Source organism: Wolffia australiana, chromosome 10 (genome assembly GCF_029677425.1).
Source record: "Wolffia australiana isolate 7733 chromosome 10, ASM2967742v1".
NCBI lineage: Eukaryota > Viridiplantae > Streptophyta > Magnoliopsida > Alismatales > Araceae > Wolffia > Wolffia australiana.
The window spans coordinates 17,127,965-17,151,153 of NC_135844.1; the positions used below are offsets into that span (position 1 = coordinate 17,127,965).

The 23,189-nt window shown below is 44.0% G+C and overlaps 2 protein-coding genes across 2 annotated transcripts; both read left to right on the forward strand.

Moving 5' to 3' along the window:
• The first annotated feature begins 12,218 nt into the window (after window positions 1-12,218).
• ORC3 (origin recognition complex subunit 3) lies at window positions 12,219-20,372 on the forward strand. Its single transcript, XM_078581803.1, has 17 exons — window positions 12,219-12,328; window positions 12,421-12,639; window positions 12,737-12,911; window positions 13,004-13,173; window positions 13,272-13,402; window positions 15,375-15,648; window positions 15,730-15,804; window positions 15,907-15,995; window positions 16,067-16,157; window positions 16,350-16,504; window positions 16,681-16,750; window positions 16,870-16,958; window positions 17,212-17,298; window positions 17,444-17,519; window positions 17,599-17,726; window positions 18,440-18,607; window positions 18,704-20,372. Exons 1-17 carry the CDS (start codon window positions 12,254-12,256, stop codon window positions 18,813-18,815), a joined length of 2,184 nt encoding a protein of 727 aa, XP_078437929.1. The 5' UTR covers window positions 12,219-12,253; the 3' UTR covers window positions 18,816-20,372.
• Window positions 20,373-20,374: 2 nt separating this feature from the next.
• CDI (Nucleotide-diphospho-sugar transferases superfamily protein) lies at window positions 20,375-21,377 on the forward strand. Its single transcript, XM_078581804.1, has one exon. It carries the CDS (start codon window positions 20,489-20,491, stop codon window positions 21,269-21,271), a length of 783 nt encoding a protein of 260 aa, XP_078437930.1. The 5' UTR covers window positions 20,375-20,488; the 3' UTR covers window positions 21,272-21,377.
• Window positions 21,378-23,189: the final 1,812 nt, after the last annotated feature.

Here is a 23,189-nt window from a genome sequence, read left to right on the forward strand (position 1 = left end):
ATTGAGTCTATTCGGTCGTAGATGTCCTCGTTGCTCCGACGAGGTTCAAGAGGTCACCATCACCGCCACTCGGCGACTCTCGTCCAAGCTTGGAGCTCGTCACCTCCCTCGAGTCGGAGACTGCACGTACGACACGTAGGACACCCATTCATTGCATCGTAGTTACATCGACCCATTAGGGTTTGATCCGTCAGACGACGACACTGTTGACGTTCGATACCATCATCACTTATCGGCACCGAACCATCATATTCCATGTCGACCCGACGACGTCCTAGACGACGTCCAGCATCAGAAGGAGAGGAAGAATTTACATAGTAATGCAAGGCGGTAGGAGTATGAGGTGACAGAGACAGTGAATACAGGGACAATTCAGAAGAGGTGGTGACGAAGGTGATGGAGACGGCGACGACAGTGGTGCTGAAGACGATGGTTGGTTGATGAGGACGACGCACTAGCTACAGGCTAGTGTGTGTGGGCGAAGATATCACTACGACGAGGTGACTCGGTGCGGCGGCAACAATGGAGGCAACGCATTACCTCTTTCTTGAAACTGTGAATTCTTCTCAAAAACTTATTCCTTTGGTGGGTGTCACAATACTGCTCTATATAGCCTCGCAGTGACATCCCCTTTTATAAAGGAAAATACAAATTAAAATAAAATTGTTCAAAAAATAAAAAAAAATAAAGGAAAACTAAATAAATGGGCTTGTATGTCTTGCTCAGCCAATTCCCAATCAGATAGAAGAAGAAGAGAGATCGAGCATAGACGTGTAATGTAAAGATAATTGTATTCCCTAGAATGATGAGAGTTATTAGTTGTGTTTAAATTAGGAGCTATGTTGCGGTTGTGTTTACACTCAATCTTGGCGTCAATGATAGTTGGTTATCTGAATATGTGGTCAGCTGTTGTTTGTTTCTTGTTAAGTAAGATTTGATTGGTCTATGGATTCACATGTGGCTGCTGAGCATTTATTGGACACAATGCAAAAAACAATTAATGATACAGGATAGACTTTCCACAACGCAAAAATGCAAAATCCAATACCGGTTACACTACCACTATCGTGCACAATCGTCCATGATGGGGATGAAGAATGGGATGGGACAAAAATCATCTCATCTTAAGTCCCTTATAGAGGTTTGTCAGAATCGTCCCATCCAGAGTTTGTCCCATCCCAAATATTCTTGTTCACATCCCTTCCCCTCCGAAAACCATCCCATTCAAGACATTCTCGTCTCGACTGATGTTGGAGATGAAGTAGTGCTTACAACGAGCGTGTGTCCACAATAAGCAATTCAGAATTTGACATGTGGCATAGCACGTGCATCTTCTAGCTGGAGCTCGCTTGCTCCTACTCGACTCCCACGGGACGCAAAGATTGTCCCATCTGCCATCCAAGGCCTCAGATAGGAGGATTAATTTGTTACATGGACAAAAAAATCATCCCTTCCAGAGACCGGCGGACCATTCAACATCCCATCATTCATCTGACAAGGGATTGGGGATTTGAACTGATTGTTTGAATCTTCCATCGGATCGGCCATTCGAACAATTGAATCTGAACCTCTATCAGACCTAGTTAAAATTCAATTTGAACCCAATCTTCGCATCGGGTTTGGAAAACCAGCCCAATGTTTGGATTGGAAAACCAGATTCAATTTGATTTGAACATAATGTTCAGATTGGATCAGATCGAATGTTTGAATCTGAAACAAAAAATGGTAACATTCTTGTATGCTCTTCCCGCCGACCCAGCGAGTTGGGAACCACCGTTCGTGGAGTTCTTCATTGATTTCTTCATTGAGCTCTTTGTGTTCTGAGTCATGTTATTGATTAAAACTTGATAGGTATGGTGAATCATTCATTTTCCTCTTATGCATTCTGAATTATACACACTATTTGTGAATCAACTAGTCGGTAAAATTTCAATGATATTCAAATGTGACATGACATCATCAAATGTTGGAAGCATTAGTACACCGAGAATGATAATTCATAAATACGGATAGAGATATATAATTGATAACATTCATTTTTAATACCTTAAGCCTATCATATTTACATGTTTATTTGCATTAAATTACTGATATTTGCATGTTACAGAGCTTAATATAATAAAATCTAATTTTAGAATGATGTTTTCTGAATTTTTTTGCATTTTTATGTATTTTTGGGGATTCTTATGATAATAGATTCTAAAATAATATAATTTTTTTGAGACAGAATATGATTTTTTAGAATTTTTCAACATTAAATTTGGAAAGATAGGATTTTTTTTAGTGGATATATATATATATTTATTTGTATTTTTGGATTTTATTTTATTTAATATGAATTTTAGAAGATTTTTAGCCTTTATTTTATCTCGCGCCGCCATGTATCACCGTTCGATTTGTCGAACGGGGACGAATCACCGCTATCGTGATGATTGGTGACAGCCAACCATTAACTTAGTCAATAATTGGCGTCAGCCAGTCATTTAGCCGAGCAATCATGGCTTCATGATTCGCGAAGCCATGATAGCATTTATGACTAACACATCAATTTTCAGATTTCTTTGACGCAGGGGTGACGTGGACCAATAACAAAGGACACCTTTTTTTCAAATAAATGCCTTCTGGGCCGAGGCAGAAAATGACAAAATCTAACATTTTCCTTTATTTTCTTATTTTTGTTTGAAATAGAGACGTACGACGTGGTTGCACGACATGGCGCGAGGTGTACATGTGGCTCGCGCATGTACATGTGGCACGCGCGTGTCAGCCGCTGACTGGGCTAGAAAAGAAAAAGCTGACGTGGCGCGTGCTAAAGCGCCGCCACATCAGCTACGAGAATGAGTAAGAATATTTAAATAATATAAGCGTACTAGAATTCTCTTTAGTCTTTTTCCCCCTACAAGTGCACGTGCCGCCTCCGAAAAGAGCGAGCACGAAAGACGATGTGGCACACAATCCTAACAATGTGACAATTTAAAGGAAATGGAAAAAGAGGAATTGTCAATGACGTTGATGAGGAGAGAGAAATAAATCAAGGGCGAGGATTGCTCCAACTTTAAACTGCGATATCTGATGATCTACAGCTCCAATTGAGCTGAAATTTTCAGCACTACTTCATCTCACCCTCCTCTTTCCTTTCATACCCTCTTATCTAGAAATAGAGGCCTGGATCATTGTGCAGTTCATCAAGTACTTGCTTCCTACTTATGTGGATTGATTGAAAGATAGTGAGTTTGAGATCCATCAAGTGTGGCCTTGGTGTCTTAGGTGTGTGGGAAGAAGCATTAGAGAAGAGGGGGAGCTTACCGACCCTCACAAATTGCCATGATCTTGGCAGAACGTAAGGATCTAAGGTAAGTATCCTGGCCTTACCTTGTTTCTCTTTTGACATCATCGTTATCATAGTTATAGTTTGGTATCATCTTTTCATTTATCATTTCACTTATTTATGTCCCCATTATCTCGTATCTATCTTTACCATCATACTGTTCATGCATTTGATCACTATCGTATCCATCACTCCCTCTACCTTACTCTCGTAACACTTCACATAATTCTACTTATATTTCCTCAATATCACTATCTTGCATATTCTATTCTCGTATTAATCTCTACTCATATCGATAAGCACTGTAGTAATAAAATTAAATACTTAATCATTTTTCCCTATGGAGACGATCCGTACTCATCACCAATAAAATATTCTGAAGTATGGTTACATACATTTTTAATGAATAATCTCAATTACCAACGATGAATTAAAATCCCAAAATTTGAGATTATCAATACTATATCTTTTCCTTTTGCAAATTGCCATTGCCCAACTCATTCCATTCACAGTATACATTAATATCAAGATTCTTCATTCATCGAATCAAGCAGATAACATCTTCATTCATTCTATGCAAGTAAGGATGCTTGTTCATTTTTTATGCCCGGAGATTACCCAATGGCGAGTGTTTCAAAGGTAACCTCCCATTCCGACTACATGGGGGGGGGGGGGGGGGCGCCTAAGCAGTAGCGGTAGCGACTTCACTTCGCTCAGTCAAGTTATCATACACACGTTTTTTGACTCAGTTGTCATCGTGTCGTGCATGGTTGGGTTCAACTCCTTTGGTGGACGGATTTTCAAGAGTGAACAGGTTATCAACATAGAGGAATTGCAAGCTATATTTTAGATGGTTTCAGATAGAATAATTTCTACATGATTAAGAGTTTCCTTTGATTTTGATTCAGTAGTCATGTACAGTTCATGAGAATATGTTATAATGTTATTATCTGCGACAAATGATGGGTGAGAGCTCAAGAGGTTGTTAGTCAAATGATGAGACATTGGGCTGTCTGATTTTGCAATTTTCATTTGACTCTTTGATTGAGTTATGTCCATTGAATCTGATTTTGGATAGATCAATGAAAACAAACTCTATTGCTAAGGGAAGGAGTGGTGTAACAAGAAGCAACCAGTCATCTATTGGACAGGATTTTATCAACTTACCCAATACCAATAGGGGCATTTTTGTCTCTAGATTCTTAGTCCAGACTTCTTTTGGACAAAGCAATGCATAATTTTTTGTTAATATTTCAGATATTTGCTCACACTTATATGCGCCAGAGTATTAGTTGGATTATCCAACAAGGCTTTGATGCACTGCCATTCTCATCAACATCCAGGATTGCTATGTGATCTTCATCTTCCATATATCATTCTTAAACTATCAGGTGGATGTGATCAACATTCTCTGCTCTTAGACAATATCATGGTTCTTGGTTCAGTTTTTTAGTTTTTGGATGAGATGGAGTTTGGAAAAATTTTATTCTCTGATCATCTGCATGGTGGGCTTCATGTATGGGTATTGATTGTGTAGACCAGTTAATCAGGGTGCTCATGCGACCTAATTTGAGCATTCCTTGCTCTTATGTTTGCTTGTGGGCCTGTTCTCTTTTGACAAGTTGAGAAAGTAAAATTATGTGGCCCAATTCCTCAGTCTTTTAGGCACAATCAGATTCATGGCTGAAGGAACTAAAATCCCTAGTTATCATTGATTATCTATGTGCATTTGATTTCTTGAAATCCTGAATAAAATCACATACAAACATTTAAAAATGATAAAATTTTATTTCCCTCCCATATTCCTATCAGCCTTAACTTTTCAGATTCACATGTATGTCACCATCCTAGATGTACAATATTTTTTGCTGCTTGCCATGGCTGGTTGGTCCATTTGGGTTTGAGGACTAAGTGATCTCGAAGAAGCCATACTAATCTGAGTTGAGGATTGAGAGAGAGAGAGAGCTCCATGACAGAATATTGGATCAACACAATCTTCTCTTCACTATTATTAGTATCTAGGATTACAGAACTAATATATTGAGAAAGTCAAAAGGGTGTAAACAGTGAACTGGGAAATCCGTTTACTAGACCCAATACAGATAAGTTACCCGCAAATGAGCCACTTTAATTGGGTTTAGGGAATAAAAATAAAGGCCCATTCCAAAAATGTTCCCAAGACGATTGATGTCCAGTTTTGGAAATTTCAAGGGTACTTCAAACCCTCGAAGGTAGGAATCTAATTCCTTGGGATCCTAAATATCTTACATTAATATATTGTCTAGAGCATCATTAGAAGGACTTCCTTGCTCCTCTTGGCCCTTGGACACACCGCCTTATAGGGAGTCCCATAAGGCCTCCTCCAAAGAAACATTCACCCCTATGATTGACTAGTTAGCCCAAACTGCATGGGCAAATGTGCATTCAAGAAGAGATGAGAAATATTTTATTCCTCCCTTGTGCACATTATTGGTTTTTGGGAATCATCTTCTCCTAGAGACCCACATCACCAACTAAACAACTGCACTTTTAGGGGGATATTTTGTTTTCATACAACACAATATGCATGGATGGCCAGTGACTCCTTCTCTATTTTAATGTTTGATCTGCTAGTGTAAACCTCAGATAGAGAAACATGTTCCACCTAGTTCGCATCTGGTACTTCAAACTATGTGAGGTGGGAAACTTTTTTTCAAACCTTGGAACAAATGGATTACTTTATTTCTTATCATTTCTTGCCTAATGGCCTGGGTTCATAATATTTTGATCATCTAAGCCTAGTCTCCTGCCCCCCTAAATATACATTGTTATGTGGTTCTCTAAATAATGCAGCTGTACTTTATATATTTAGCCTTAATTTTTTATTATCTGATCTAGCTTGAGAGCAGTCAAGCCTTGACTCTCAAGGATGACAGCTCTAAGGTCACTAGGCCTACTTCTCTAGTGCGTCGCCGCTGTCTTCCGCCTGCGCCGCACCCGTGCCACCCCGACTCTACCTGTAATAGTCGTTGTTGTTGCTCGTAGACACTGCCACCACTGCCCGAGGCCATATCCTCAACGCTGTGCTTTTGTAGACCATTTGGACTGCAGATTTTAGTTTAAATCTTAAAGTTTTCAATTATTATGAAAATGATGATACTAGTGATTTGTTAGATTGGATCATTTTCAATTATTATGAAAATGCTCTCTCCCTCTCAAGAGAGGGAGAGAGCAGTTGAGAAAGGTGAAAGGAGAGAGTGTGGGAGCATTTGAGATAATTTGAGAGCTGTTATCCCCTCTTCAATTTAATCTCTCGATGTCGTCTTAGCTCCTAATCCATTACGTTGATTCTATTGGAGAAGAGGTACACCCCAAAGACATTGTTGATTTATCTTAGACTTAGTAAAGTATTTTTTAAGATTTGTTTCATATTTCCATGCTGACATTATTATCCATGATTACCAAGTGCAATGGATTATATCGAGACGCCTTTTGATAGCCATGCATAGTCATCTCTTGGATGTTCGCCTCTTAGCGATGAGGAGACATCCAAAATCTCATTTCCTACTGGTTTGCATCACGATGGTGAGCACAAGTGTGATCAAACAAATGACAACACACTAGTCAATGGTATGCCAAGCAAGGGGACTGATCTAAAACTCGGGGGACCGCTACAAGAAGATACTATGCACCAATTGATGGATATTATGTGGCCGTCTAGCCAATCACACCACCATATTTATTTAAGTTCATTGAATAAAATATTTACGTTCATTATTATTCCAGTGTGATGTTTATTATGAAGTGCATGGATACATACAATGACCTAATCGTCAAACACATTGATTCATGTCATGGTTGTATAAGTGATCCAGTAACCTGAGACACCAAGGACATCTCGTGAGTGGACGACTACGTTTTGACTACGACTTATGAGCCTCTAATAATGGGATACAAACAAGTCATAGCTTGGATGTAGTAAGAAGCTCACGGAGATAACTGAGTGGTCAAGACAGGATCATCCACCCTCGGTATAAGAGGAGATCGACTCAAGACAGATGATGCAGAAAAACCCCTGGCCAGGGTAGTGACGATATTGGAGAAGGCGTTCTCCAATGATCCTGATGCCAGACGTTGTCGGAGACGTCGTCGAACTGATAAATCCCTAAGGAGATGTAACTACGTGATTGCGATGTCCTAGGTGAGAGTATGTGCAGGCCCCGACTCGTGGGGTTCGGCGAGCTCCAATTTCCGGGTGAGAGACCGAAGATGGTGCCGATGACCTCTTGACCTCGTTTGAGCGACGATGACGACTATGACACCGAGCAGACTAGGTCTGTTGGCGCTCACACGTAATGGACAGGCTGGGCCTGTACCTAAGAAATCATTTGAGTAGCTTCTCTTGTAATGGAATTTTTTTCCTCTCACCTAATCTGGCCCGAGCATAGTGGAGTGTAGACGAGAGATATTGGACGCGACAGATTAACCAACAAGCTAGGGTATACGAAGTACCTCGTGGTAGAATTGTCCGAAGTCGTCAAGTTCGTCAGTGCAATGGCTGCAATGGCATGTAGGGGCGAACTTGGTGGAGGCGTGTCAGAAACGGGCACTTCGTCATTCGACATGCAGCGTAATCGTGGCTTAGGAGATGTGACATTGAGGAGAGGAGACAGGGCGGGGGAACAAAGGTTCGCGGGCAGTATGACATAGGCTGGCAGCGCGGTGATCAAGCGGCGGGCGGCGCGGGTGGCAGCGCGGGTAGCTTAGCGCAGTGGCAACGGTTAGGCGGCGGTTAGGCGGCGACACAATGCTGCTTGACGGTGCGACTGGCACAGGCAGCGCACGGCGGCGATGCAGGCCACGCTTGGCGGTAGCGTGGGCAGTGAGGGCGGTGACACAGGCAGCTCAGTGCATCGAGCAACAGTCGAGCGGCATCATGGCGTGGCTCGATGACGCGTGCGGCGCTCGTCAATGGCAACAACGTGGGCGACGTTGGCTGCTCGGTGCGGTGGCGGCAATCAGGGAGCAGCATGACGTGGCTCGATGGCGCGGGCGGTGATCAGGCAGAGACGGTGGCACAAATGGTACTACAGGCGACGCGGCGTCGAGACGGCGGCGTGAGGGGTGGCATAGGCGGCGCAAGCGGCGTGGGGACGGTGCGAGCATCTACGGAGGTGGCGCGAGCTGCAGTGTAGGTGGCACGGTCATTCAGCGCGGCGGCCAGGCGGGCTGTGTGAGCGCGCTGGAGATTCGGCGGGTGATGCGGGCTTGCAATTTACGGGCGAGCACTGCGGCTCAGCAGCTCGGCATGTGGGATGCGCGTGCGACATCCAGCAGTCAATTGCGAATGGGCACACGACGGTGAGTCATGCGCGTGATGGGCATTTGGGCACGGATCGCTCGATGGCTCAGCAAAAACGGGCGCGGCAGCGGTCGGTGGCGCGGCGCTGGCAGACGAGACGGTGACCTGCAGTGGGGTGCAGGCAAGTGCAGAACAGCTCGGCGTGAACGTGCGTAGCGGTGGTCAACGGCGGGGCGCTAGCGGATGAGGCGGCAACCAGCAATGGGGCGCGGGCTAGCGTGGATCGACTTAGCGCAAACCTGCGCGGCGGGGTCAGCAGTAGGGCGCTAGCAGACGAGGCGGTGACCGACAACGGGGCACGGACGACCGTGGATGGACTCGACGTGAACGTGCACGGCGGCGGTCGGCGGAGGGGCGCTAGCGCATGAGACGGCAAGCTGCGGCGGGGTGCACGCGAGTGCTAAATAGCTCGGCGCAAACTTGTGTTGTAGCAACCGACGGCGGGGTGTTGGCGGCTGTTGAGGCAGCGGGCGGCACCGGCAATCTCCTCTTCCCTCCCTCCTTCTTCCTCTTCTTGCTCTCACACAATCATGGAGTGGTGGATCCCTTTTCAAAAACAACTTTTGACTTTTGACCTAGACCAAGTTGATAGGGTGCTCCTTCCCTTATATAGGGATGTTAATGGGCCCGTTGAAAGAGGTCCAACAAGGGGGACCTACTAGACATAGGGGCCCCCTTTAAAACCCAAAAACATAAGGAAAAACACAGACAAAAATAGAAAGAGGGGGTCAAAAGGAGGGGCCTTGCGGGTGGATATAGCTTGAAACATGTTGAAACTTATGAGCATGAGCATGCCCACGCCTTTGCCTTGGTGTGCCGGTCAGGATGGGCTCGAACTGGCGGCTGTCTATGACGACGATGTGGGTTACGACGACATCTTTGATGGGGTGGGACTGCTCGCTCCATCAAATCCCCGTTACACATTTGTTCTAATCGAATGATGGATTAGGGTTTGACGATAAACCATACCCTAAGTTGTTCGAGAGTCTCGAGCGGATGATAGATTACACATATACGGTAACCGATGACGGTAAAGGTTCTATGAGAGAGTTCAACACTACTCGGTATCTTCGAGAGCACGAGGTGGAGCTTAGCACCCCACGGGTCAGAAACTTAACCTATCGATTGAGTTAAATCGATCCTTATTTAATTAATCTATATGTTGATATAGTTAATCATTAAGGTTGGCCAATAATTGTTATTGGGCCACTAAAGTTGTTAACTAGAAAGATACATGGACCTAGAGGGGTCACACGCATAAGGTCACAAGGGGAGTGGTGGATATATATTACCTTTTAGGGTTTTTGAGGAAAACCTTAAGTGAAATATAAAGAGGGAAAGGGCTCTCATTTTAAGCACCCATGCAAGCCAGATTTGAGAGCCCCTCCCTTTCTCCACTCTCTTCTCTACTCATCCAAGGAGAGTGCCTTCATGTTGAGAATATCTTCAAGATTTTCAAGAAGAGTAGAAGAAGATGAGGCGGAGATCCAAGCGCCAAGTGATCGTGTGGATACTTCTAGAGCCTAGACACGTGAACGGCTTCAGAACAATCTTAGAGCGGCAAAGTCAAGGGTGGAACAAGTTTCCCGCAAGGTAAATTTGATGTATGCTTTTAAAGATCGATGATGAATTGATTCACACGGTTCGCATCCATGGAATCATGTTTTTCATGGATGAACCAAGACACAAAACCCAACACGATAGGTGTCAGCGCATGTGCTGGTGGTGTGCGGAGTGTTAAGGCTGGGAAGGGTCAATAGATGGCTGAGCGCCATGCCCTCGAGCGCGCGGCACTCAGCCCGAGGGCTCGCGTGTAGCGGTGAGGTTGGCGGGTGCACGGAGTGGCGAGCGTCAAGGCATGGGAGCGACACTACCAATGCGCGCGGGGCCTCGTCTCGTTACTTTTGTATCTTCCCTGGTTTTCCCCTATGTAATGGTTGTGGCTACGATGTAATCCCTTTATTATATGAATGCAATGACCCTATTCTTGTATGGGTATGCGTCCCCACCTCATCTCTTAACCCATTCCATGCACTCTTAAGCTATTACGAAGACTTCCACTACAACAAAGCAAGGTTTCTTAGTGTTATGATCGGCGCATGAAGGCCGAGACTCGTCATATTCAATCATTGTTCCTAGCTCGGGATTTGACCGCGTGACACCAATAGAGAGACTATACTTCGCTGTTCGCCATCACATAAAATATAAACAAATGTGAATGCGGAAAGCATTGAGGTATTGACAGAACCAAGTGGTGGGGGTGGCCATACAGAACCAAGTGGTGGGGGTGGAACAGTAACACTAACAAAGACTTATGGGACAATAAACTACCAATTCTTTGTAATCCCTCTATATCTTTTTTAAGATCATTCATTCATCTCACTCTTAAAGATATGTAGACCCCAAGTAGTGTTGTGCGTGAGTACGGAGCAAGGGAACCACATAGAAGATTAGGGTTGGCTGTTTATTAGGGAATGTTTCACAAATGAAAAATACAATGACCCCTTTGTCGCGTCAAAAAAAACTTTTTGTTACCATTCACACTATCATTAATTAGACGGTTTACTTATATGCACAGTGTTCATCTATCACGTCATCTTGTCAACGCATGGTACTGACATAGTGTTGACCAGGGATTTCACCCATATTGATAGCCGACTGGCCGACGACGTTGTCGGCATGTGAAAATCCGCTCACTCAATCGCGTCACGCCGTTCCACCTGGTCACATCACGTTGTCTCGTCGGTGCATGGTACTAACGCGGTCTGGACTAGTGATGTCGCCCGTCCGCGTGGCCGGCGACGTTGCCGATTTGCGATGTTCTCTCACCCAATCCCATCATGTTGTTTGGTTCGGTCACGACATGTCATCTCGTTGACACACAGTACTGACGTGGTCTCAACTAGGGACGTTACCCATCCATGCGGCCGGTGGCATCGCCAGCATGCAACGTCCTCTCAATCGATCACATCACGTCATCTCACCGAATAGGGAGACTTCGTCTTGATCATTTTATCAAGTTAAACATTTAGTCATCTATCTAATATTTTCATGTACATAATTATGTAATATTTTCCAATAATGATTTATAATTCTCTCCCATATACTCGTAGTCTCATTCGGTCATACCATAATTTTATACCAATAAATAGAGATAATTTACAGAATAATGACTAAAGTTATAATTCTTAATTCCAAACTCGTGTCTTTCAAAATAATTCAACAGATTATATGTACCTCAACATATAAATTTTCAGAAAATAAGAGTGCCCTCATACCTTCCTCAAAAAAAAAAATCAGTTTCTGCATTTCTATTTATTGTTGAATTGTTCGATTATGTTCGAACTGTTTGAACAAATGTTTGAATGAACAAACTGATCAAATAATTTGTTCATACAAATATCCGCGTGTGCACTACTACCACACCCGTTACCTATTGACTACATTTATCATCGATCGGTCTCAAACTCGCCGTTCGATGATTGACACGTGGACCCAGAAGTAATTTAAGTTTTCCCGCCAATTTTAGGCGGACGTGCTGATGAGAGAACGCTCCGTAGCGGAGCCCTAGAGTGAGCAGGCCAATGACGCCGACTCTGGGAACATCCAATCCACCGTCTCCGCGCGACGCCGAAGGAATCACTGATGGAGATCTACAGGTTCTGCTGATCCTCGCATTGAATCATATCTTTGTCTCGATTTTCTTTACGAATGTTTAAGCATTGCGCTGGTATTGGTGTTTTTGGTGCAGCCGTTCTTCGTTTTGCACAAACCAGAGCTTTGCAAGGTCGATGCGGGGGGATCGAAGCGCGGTAAAGCGAGAAGGAAGATTGATCTTCACCAGTTGTCCCCAAACAGCAGGGAAACGGCGGGTGCTTCTCCATCCGACGCGGCTAATGACCCAGATTACGGGGAACTTCGTATGGCGTCTTTCAATGCAACGTGGTCGGAGATCGAATGCACCATTCAGGTGCAAATTTGTGTTTTTTTTATGCGTAATATTTCAGTGCCGGTCTGATTTTCATTTTTTTGTTTGTCTTTGCTCTTTTTATCATTTCTTATCGAAGAGATGTATGGAAAAAATGAACCTTGAACTATTCGAGGAGGTTCGCGGTTGGACCTTTGAGTCCTTCGACAAGATCATTTCTTCTGGTCTACACTCTGTCTCGAACACTCTGAGTCCGTGTCCTCTTATTACAGATGGAACCTGCCGCCAGATTTTCACCGCATTGATTCTCACCAGTAAGCCGACAGGGTTTGGTGTTTGGTTATTAATCTCTTAACTTTTTTAGCTCTTTTAGTCATCATGTTCAATAGAGTTTCTTTCTTCACAGAGAATATGGAACATGTCGACGACACATCGACTTTCCTTGATCTTGGCGAACATTTGGTATCAAATGGATGCCATGTGGCGAATCTATCGTCTTCAAGTTTTAACGCGAAGCATGGAGTAGGCGGATGTCTGAAAAGTCTACTCAGACAATTAGTCATGGGTTCATCAGAGGTGGGTTTCCCCTGATTTTTTTCCTCTCATCTATTTACTAAGCTCGCTCATTCGTTTTTTGTAATAGTGGAATTTAACCTTGGAAATCTTCTATGCAGACATTTGGTATGGATGTACTAGCCTCCTGGTATAGTAAAAAGGAGAATAATGGCAAACCGGTGGTTCTTATTATTGATAACATAGAGCAATGCTGTGGAACTATCCTGGCTGCCTTCATTTCTATTGTAAGGTATTCCTCAGTTTTCATCTCATCGATCCATCTGTTTTCCTACGTCTTACAAGTGGGTAACTGCCCATTACGCATCCGTATTCCTTTTGTCCAACTAAATTTCTCGGCCGTTGTATTACCTTATGATCTGTATGCTTGGAACTCGGAACTCATCAAATTAGCCTGAAAGTTTACCTTTCCATCTCGTACAAACCAGGAAAACTGACTACGAATTATGACTTCTTTTCTTCGAACGCGAGACAATATCCCACTGAGTATCTTCAAAGGGGGAATTTCTGAAGTTGAGAGAGATTCACTGCTGTAGAAATACTTGGCTGAAGGTACACATTTGTGCCACATCTTGGTGTTTTTCCCTTCCATAAGAGTAGACACATAAGTCTGAGCGGGAGGGGAGATCATCTACTGTTACGATCTATTCCCCCGTGTAAGCCCACTAGGGGCATTCTTGTCTTTGCATCCTGATATGACCCCAGCTGGGGATCATATTGTGAAGGACTGGCCCTGGCAGAATTGACGATGCCAAGGGGACGAGGGTGGTGGAGTGGGCGTTGCCTGAGGGAATGGGGCTCGACGGAGTGGATGTTGTCGAGAGAGAGAGAGGAGCTACAGAGGGGAAACACTAACTTGTAAATTCATGTCCTGCCCTCCAACAAGGAGGACTACATATTTAAAGGGCAATGCAAGATGGAAGGGAAAGATGATAATGCCCCCAGCGGACTTACTAGACGGAGTAGATTAAAACACATTCTCGTCTTACAATTCCCTTTAAATATGTAGCTCTCCATGTTGTATGGAAGGACATGAATTTACAAGTTAGTGTTTCCTCTCAGTAGCCTCTCTCTCTCACTCTTGATGACATCCACTCCGTCGAGCCCCATTTCCTCTGGCAACGCCCACTCTGACGCTCCTCCGTGCCCTTGTCCCGCCTGGCATTGTCCATCCCGCCAGGGTCACCTCTTTCTCCCTTCCATATTGATACATTCCCTGGTGGGGATCGTATCATCTTCTGACTAAAGAGAGCTGCGAACAGTTACAGAACCAAACAGAGTGTAATGGCTCCCTTTTTGAATATTTTCCTTTTCAAAATTCCAAAAGTCTCACGGGAAAGGCTATAAAAGCCTCCTCCCTTGATGTAAGACAACTTTGAATTTTTCGTTGAGAATTCTTCATTCACACCTTGGGAGGTGCCTACCCCCCAACCCCCTGTGCCCGATGCGGGAGGGGAGATCATCTACTAGGATGAGATCCGATGCTGCAACTGCAATGAGGCAGGGTATCACTGAATGGTGGAACGGGGTGGGGAGCGGGATCTCAAAAAGGGATAAGAAAACCTTAACTCAAGCTTCCTTCAACTTCGTCTTTGTTGCCATTATTTCAAGGGAAACTTAAAGAAGGGGATGATCCAGTTACCGTTAATTTGTCAAAAGACAGAAATAACCCTAGAGTGTTGGAGTTCGTGTCAGGGTCCTATCCCATTACAAGGGTAGTTCTCCCTGTAAAATGAAACTTATTTGATCTTCTTCAGAATCCCGACTAGGACTGGATTCCTCCTGCCACCCTTCCCTCTCTTCTTTCCGCATCTTTCTTCTTCATTTCTCCTTCGTTCTCTTGCTTCTTTACTCTATCTGCTCTCTTTATGGATTTTAACTGCTGAGGCTGTAAAACTGTTGTAGTAAAATTTTCTCCAAATTATCTTGGAATGATATTTAACAAGATATAACTGTAACTTTTGTCTCTAAATTTACATATGTGTGTCGCCTTTTGGAGCATTTTTTAGTGTCCCTCTCCAGTTATTCTTTGTCTAATGCAAGTGGAAGCAAGTCTTATCTTCATTGTAGAATCATCGTTCTTTTATCCACCTACGTACCTTGTGAGCATTTGCATCTAGTTTTACTACTTTTCTTCTAGTTCTAATTTATTTTCTTTTGTCTTTTATGTCACAAATTTTTTTCTCACGTTTTCTATTTTTCAGCGAATGGGTTATCAAGATTCCAATCATCTTATTCCTGGGAATTGCTACGACGACTGATGCTCTTAGATGTCAGCTTTCGTCAGATTCTTTGAAACGCTTGAACTGTTTCAGATTCTCTTTGCCATCTCCTTCTGAGAGAATGAATGCTATCGTTGGGGGCTTATTCGCAAAACCAAATTTATCGTTCGCTGTAGGACACGATGTGGCCGTATTTTTAAGAAATTATTTTTCAAGGCACGATGGAACGATTACTTCTTTCGTTAGAGCTTTGAAGGTGAAATCATTATTTTCGAAGCAAGTTATTTCTCTCTGTACCAATCAATAGTCTCTTAAACCTTGATATACTTGCTTGCAGATTGCCTGTGCTAAACACTATTCCGTTGAGCCGCTGAGTTTCCTTAGCCGTTTTATGCATATTGGAGAGACAGAGGTTACATGTCTTTGGTTTATTTCCGCTTTGGGTTTTCTCATAGAGGATATTCTCTGGGTTGGAATTACTCTGCTGTAATCCTGACGTTAAAAACATTTTTAGGTGACGTTTGATCTTGAATCAACTACTCCGGGTGTGTCATTACCTGACTCAAAATTAAAGCTCGCATTTGATCTTCCATCTTGCAGAAGGTTTAAAAAATTATCATTATTTTGACTTCTATCTTGCAGAAGCTTAACAAACTGATTTAAACTCTTTTCAGGGGCCTTTCAAAAGAGAAATCCTATTCTGAGTTTGTCCAGAGGTTGATTGAACTTAAGAAACTATGGAGGGACTGGTCCTGCGTTCTTATGGTACACGTTTTCTGTATTTCTTGTAGTCTAGTTTTAGACTGGATGATTGATACCTTTTGTTGATAACCATTTTGTTGACTGGACATCATAAATAACCTTTTGAATGCTTCTGTATTTATCATTTCTTCTTGAGGAAAAAACTAAATATTCCCGCTTCATATTTTAGTTAATTGGCATTTATATTTCTTTCAGTGCCTGTTTGAAGTGGGAAAGATTAGCAAAATGCAGTTGCTTGACATTTTTTGTGAAGCTTCAGCTCCGATGGCACCCGATTCACGCAACTCTAGCGTCGGCACAATGCCCCCAGCAAAGGGGAAGCTCATCAGCCAAGCAATACAGAAGGTAAGGTATGTACTTCATCCGCTGCTCTTTGCCATAAATATTCGTTTGTATCCCCATTTCCAGATTTTCCTTTGAACTATGTATTGAAATTCTCTTGTATTGAACGCCCTTCTGTATTTTGGTTGTTCCGACAACTCGTTGATGAGGATGCTTAAAATCATATTTTCATTTAACCTCGTAGGGAGATTTCACCAGCAGTGCTGTCGTGTTTGCTTGACACGTGGGCAATCCACACTGCGGAGATTCCCGAGGTAATCTTCACAGATCAGTTATATGATAAAGAACCCAGTGTAGACTTCTAAATTGGACCAAGATTTATCGTAATATTGAATTTTAATGGTTCATTTCTGAATCATTTTTTACCTTACAGAATCTGGACAAAGTTAGAGAGCTTCAGTCTCTGTTGAGAGCTGTGGATGATGATGATTGTTCGAAGAACCAACCGACTAAGATAAGCAGGTATCATCCATCTGAATATTCAATATTGTCTTAAATGAAATGCTCATCTTTAATTACATAAACAAATTGCGTATTCTATAACAAATTGGCAAGAGGACGTTAGATAATGGTTTCAAGACTTTCTTCTCTGCTGTCGATCTCAAGTTGTAACAATCTACTCCCGCATTAAATCCAAACCGTTTCTATGCCCGAAATTTCTCATGAACTAATATGGCATTTAAAATTGAGGTCTTTGCTGTGCCCCTACTTTCAGGAGAGCCGGTGGGGGTTTCTATGCAGAGATCAAAGGAAATGTGCAAGTCAATGAGAAAGCAGCTTTGTTCCTGAAACAAATGATTAGGTCTGGCCGCAATCTTGTTTTATTCTGGTAAATTTCATTTAATCGGATATTTACATAGTTCGGTAAGCTCGCCGGCCGTGTTGAAAATATGATTATAAATTCTCAGCTGTTTCTCAATTGATCATTGTTTGACTCTTGAGTACAGGGAGATGTTGAAACCCATCGAGTCCATTCCTTTCCATGAAATCTTTGTCTTCAAGCGTGTGGACGTGCTCAAAGCAGTAAGCAAAAAATTTACAAGTTCCATTTACATAGAAATTCAAAAACGGTATATATATTCTAAATATTTTTTTCATCCAGGTTTTAACCGGAGATTCAAGGAAGACAATTCACCTCGACCTGGTCAGATCACCGTCCTTTCTTCGTTGCCACAGTTGCCCAAGCGGAGGCAAAGCCCTAACGCGATGCATGCACGACACCACCATCCTGTAAGAGAACTTACTATTAGTGTTGGTGGATTCGATTTAATCTATCGACCAATTAGATTAGCGACTGTATTAGGCATGGTCGGCCAGTGCAGTGCAATAATTTGCCTAAACCGGACAAATTTCTGACCGCACCAAATGCCTGGGCGGTGAAGTGCCCTCTGATGACCAAAAAATAAGCCAAATTTTATTTGTTTACCAGGATTTGATCACCCTGATCAAACCTGTTAACTAATCGCCAAGATGATTTATTTTATTGAATTTACGATTTTTTTTATAAATAACCGATCGGAACCGCCCACTTGCTCCGGCCCAAGCCCCAGGGGCGATGAGCAGAGCAAATGCTCAGCAGGATGTGCTAAAGGTAGTTCATTAGTTTGAACCGCACCATCTAACCCAACGCCCATGATCTGACCATCCCTAGATCCGATTCCGTTTTCGATCTGATCGACCTTTGGCAGATTTGATCCGCGATAAGGGCCCCGGGGATCGATCGATATCGATGGATTGATACTTTGATTCCCATTGATACGTGGCACATTTCTGTTGAACGAAGTTGTCCTTCTGCCTTAATCATATTGAACAAGTTCGATCGGACCGACGATCATTGATCAAATCACCCAGCTAATCGGATCATGATCGAAGACTACTAGCTGCTAATTGCTTCTTGTTCTTCCATGGTCAACGGAATTGACCATCTCCTTGCGTTGACCCAGGTACCAACTGGCTCAAGAGCACGGAGACTTCGTCAATCTCCACAACTGGTACCGGTCTTTCAGTACCATCCTTACTGCTTCCCCCGCCGCCGCCGCCTCCACCCCGCGGCGTAAGCCGAAGGCCGCGGTTCCGCCGCCGTCCCCTGACGTTGACACTGCTTCGATCCAGTACGTATATTTTGCTCCTTCAAATATATCTATCTACTCATGGTAACCTCCCATCTATGTGTACATTATCCTGGTCCTTAACGTGTTCTTGCACAGAGCGAGATTCTGCAGGGCGGTGATCGAACTCCAGGTGGCGGGCCTGCTCCGGATGCCCACCAAGCGAAGGCCCGATCACGTGCAAAGACTTGTCCTCGGCCTCTCTTCCTAACCTTTCTCTCACATTCTCTCTCTCTCTCTAATTCTCTCAATTTTCTCTGTTTATCTCTCTCTTTGTCTTGCTCACCCTTTCCCTCTTTTTCACATTGTTACCTCTCTTACTCACTCTTTCTCTCTCTCTTTCTTTCTCACGATTTCTCTCATTTCTCTCTCTTCCTCACGATTTCTCTCATTTCTCTCTTCCTCTTTCTCTCTCTCTCTTTCTCGCTTTCTTTCTCACGATTTCTCTCATTTCTCTCTCTTCCTCACGATTTCTCTCATTTCTCTCTTCCTCTTTCTCTCTCTCTCTTTCTCGCTTTCTTTCTCACGATTTCTCTCATTTCTCTCTCTTCCTCTCTCTCTCTCTCTCTCTCTCTCTCTCTTTCTCACGATTTCTCTCTTTTCTCTCTCTTCCTCTTTCTCTCTCTCTTTCTTTCTCACGATTTCTCTCATTTCTCTCTCTTCCTCTCTCTCTCTCTCTCTCTCTCTCTCTTTCTCACGATTTCTCTCTTTTCTCTCTCTTCCTCTTTCGCTCTCTCTTTCTCACGATTTCTCTCTTTTCTCTCTCTTCCTCTTTCGCTCTCTCTTTCTCACGATTTCTCTCTTTTCTCTCTCTTCCTCTTTCGCTCTCTCTTTCTCACGATTTCTCTCTTTTCTCTCTCTTCCTCTTTCGCTCTCTTTCTCACGATTTCTCTCATTTCTCTCACTTCCTCTTTCTCTCTCTCTCTCTCTCGCTTTCTTTCTCACGATTTCTCTCTCTTCCTCTTTCGCTCTCTCTTTCTCACGATTTCTCTCATTTCTCTCTCTTCCTCTTTCTCTCTCTCTCTCTCTCTATTTCTCTCATTTCTCTCTCTTCCTCTTTCGCTCTCTCTTTCTCACGATTTCTCTCATTTCTCTCTCTTCCTCTTTCTCTTTCTCTCTCTCTCTCTCTCTCTCTCTCTTTCTCACGATTTCTCTCATTTCTCTCTCTTCCTCTTTCTCACGATTTCTCTCATTTCTCTCTCTTCCTCTTTCTCACGATTTCTCTCATTTCTCTCTCTTTCTCACGATTTCTCTCTCTTTCTCGTTTTCTTTCCCACGATTTCTCTCATTTCTCTCTCTTCCTCCCTCTCTATCTCTCTCTTTCTCTCTCTCTCTCTTTCTTTCTCACGATTTCTCTCATTTCTCTCTCTCTAACTCCTTTTCATTATTTCTCTCTCTCTCTCTCACCATTTTCCTCATTTCTCTCTCCCCTTCTCTCATTTCTCTCTCTCTAACTCCTTTTCATTATTTCTCTCTCTCTCACCATTTCCCTCATTTCTCTCCCTCCCTCTCACCCTTTCTCTCATTTCTCACTCGGCTTATCTCTCTCTCTCTTCCTCACTCTTCCTCACTCTTCCTCTCCCATTTTCTCTTAATCTCTCTCTTCATGTCTTTCTCTTTCCCACTCACTCTCTCTCTCTCTCTCTCTTTATGGGAAGTTATAGCGGCCCGGATGGGAGGCGTCGGGCCCGGCCCCTCCCCGTCGGCGCCGCAGCATCATGTGATCGCTTTTCCCATTTCCGAGCTTATTATATCCGTCTCTTTCCCCTCTCTTCGCTGTCCTCTGCCGGCTGTCCTCGGCGACCCCCCGCTCCATAAATCAAACCCCGTCTTCTCCTCCTCGCCGAAAGAAGAAGAAGACCAAGAAGAAGAAGAAGAGGAAAGATGGCGCTGCGGGTGTTCGTGGGGTACGACCCGCGGGAGGCGGAGGCGTACGCGGTGTGCCGGCGGTCGATCCTGAAGCGGGCGACGGCGGCGGTGGAGGTGGTGCCGATCCGGCAGGCGGAACTGCGCGCGGCGGGGCTCTACTGGCGCGAGCGTGGGCCGCTGGAGAGCACCGAGTTCTCCTTCACGCGGTTCCTGACCCCCTTCCTCGCCGGCTTCCACGGCTGGGCTCTCTTCGTCGACTGCGACTTCCTCTTCCTCGCCGACGTCGCCGCCCTCTTCGCCCTCGCCGACGACCGCTTCGCCCTCCTCTGCGTGCACCACGACTACGCCCCCAAGGAGACCGTCAAGATGGACGGCGCCCCGCAGACCACGTACCCCCGCAAGAACTGGTCCTCCCTCGTCCTCTACAACTGCGCGCACCCCAAGAACGCCGCCGCGCTCTCCCCGCAGGCCGTGAGCACCCGCTCCGGCGCCTTCCTCCACCGCTTCCAGTGGCTCGACGACGCCGACATCGGCGAGATCCCCCACATCTGGAACTTCCTCGTCGGCCACAACCGCGTCGTCGACGGCGACCCCGCCACGTACCCCAAGGCCGTCCACTACACCTCCGGCGGCCCCTGGTTCGACGCCTACAAGGACTGCGACTTCGCCCATCTCTGGCTCCAGGAGCTCGCCCTCCTCCGCCAAGAACAAGCCCGGGAACAACACCAACAAGAACACCAAGAACAAGAAGAACAGACCCCCATTCGCCCCCCTGCCCTCGAGGCCTCCGTTCTTTAGATTCGTTCCCTGCCTTCTCTGCAAGCTTTCTCCCAATTATAGATTTTTGCCCATTTCAAAAAAAAAAAAATTGTTGTTTCTAGGAATAATAAATTCTTTGGGAAGATGTTTTTTGTGCTCGAATCTGCGGATGAGTATACGGTGGTGAAGAGGGACGAGCAAGGAAAACGGCCCAGAGAACAAGTGTAATTGAGAATTTGAGATGGGGGTGGAGCGTCTGTCACTCGATGTGAAGGGCTTCACAATAATCTCTGGAAGAGTTTTAGTGTTGTTGTGTTTTTCTGTCTTTTCTTTTTTTATAATTTATGGGCGATGGGTTACAAGTGGCCCGTCCTTTTCCTTCTTTAAGGCAATTACCCCTTGGGGGTAATGAGTTGCTTGCTGCTTAGTGGTCCTCAGCCAACCCAAATGTGACTGGTACGTAAAATTGGTAATTCCATGAGTAAAAAGAGCAGAGTTTTGTGATTCCCCCAATGAAATGCGACCGCCTAGATTATAATTGGATATCTCTGCGTTACAACGTTTGGAAGGCAGAGGAGGCACAGATCTAGCAATGGATTCTGGGTATTATGACCCCAGACATGGTTTAAGTAGGGAATGTATAGAATGTAGGTAGAGGTGCAGCAGACGTCCTTCACGCGGGCAATACAAAGAGCCAACAATAGAGATGCAGTTGAAATTCTCCTTAGGCAGCAGACGATCAGTTGTAAGCAAGTCCAGAGAGATGCCAACCAATCGTTGGTAGCGTCCCTTGTCTATGGGAGGGCTCTCTGGTGCCAGTTCTAGTTTATGATCCGGATCCACAAGAATAGGGACAGGTTTGCAGTCAAGCAGACCAGTCTCCTTTAAGAGATCTAAGGTATACCAAAGCTGTGTCATCACAATCCCCTCAGAATATGCAAGTTCAATTCCCAGAAAATATTTTAGTTGGCCTAATCGCTTGATGTCAAATTCTTTGGATAAATGATCATGGAGTGGGCAGATTTCTACAATATCATCATCTGTAATGATCATATTGTCAACATACACAGGTAGTATAGTGACTCCGACTTGGGTATGCTTAATGAAAGGAGTATGATTGCCATTACTTTGTGTAAACCCCATATGACACATGGCCCAAACCAGGCTCGTGGGGACTGTTTGAGGCCATATAGAGCTTTATGAAGTTTGCACACTAGGGCAGCGTTCTGAGCTAGAGCTCGAATCATCATCCGTCATCGTCCGGAGTGACGGATGGATGAATGAACAGAGGGCTATCTGTCCTTTGTCATTAGTCATCCGTCATTTGTGACGAACGACAAATGTCTTTTTATGATGATGAAGGAGGAAGAGAAGAAGTGGAGCGGCGGGCCGGAGGAGGGAGGAGAGGAGGAAGGGGGAGGAGGAAGGCGCCAAATGATAAGTTCAAAAATACATGTTTATATGTCTATTTTAGGGGTTTTTTGAACTTAATCACTAAAATTTGTTTGTTCCTTAATGCTTGAGTAAGGGGTCGAACCCTAGGGAGGCAATAGGGAAATTCAATTTTTATCGGATTAGGGGTTAGCACTCTAGGTTTAACAGATATAAATTTTTTTACTCAGATTTAACAGATTTTATGATTAGTTTGCAATTCTTGATAAGAATTACTAACTAATCCCCAAACCAGTATATTTGAGTGTTCAATTGATCTTAGATTTTCAGAGTTACAGCATTACTTTTTACTTATTTATTCTAATCACTAGACCCCAAAAGCAAAATCTGCATCTAGTATTCGTTGTTTATTTTACCTAAAAACTTAATTCATTATGAATTATATTTTTTTGGATTATTTAGTGAATTAGGAATGACTTGGAGGAGATAGTCTACCCTAATTTTTTATTGTTGTATAGGAATTAATCAGCACTTCTCACGGACTAGAAGCCATAATGTAATATTT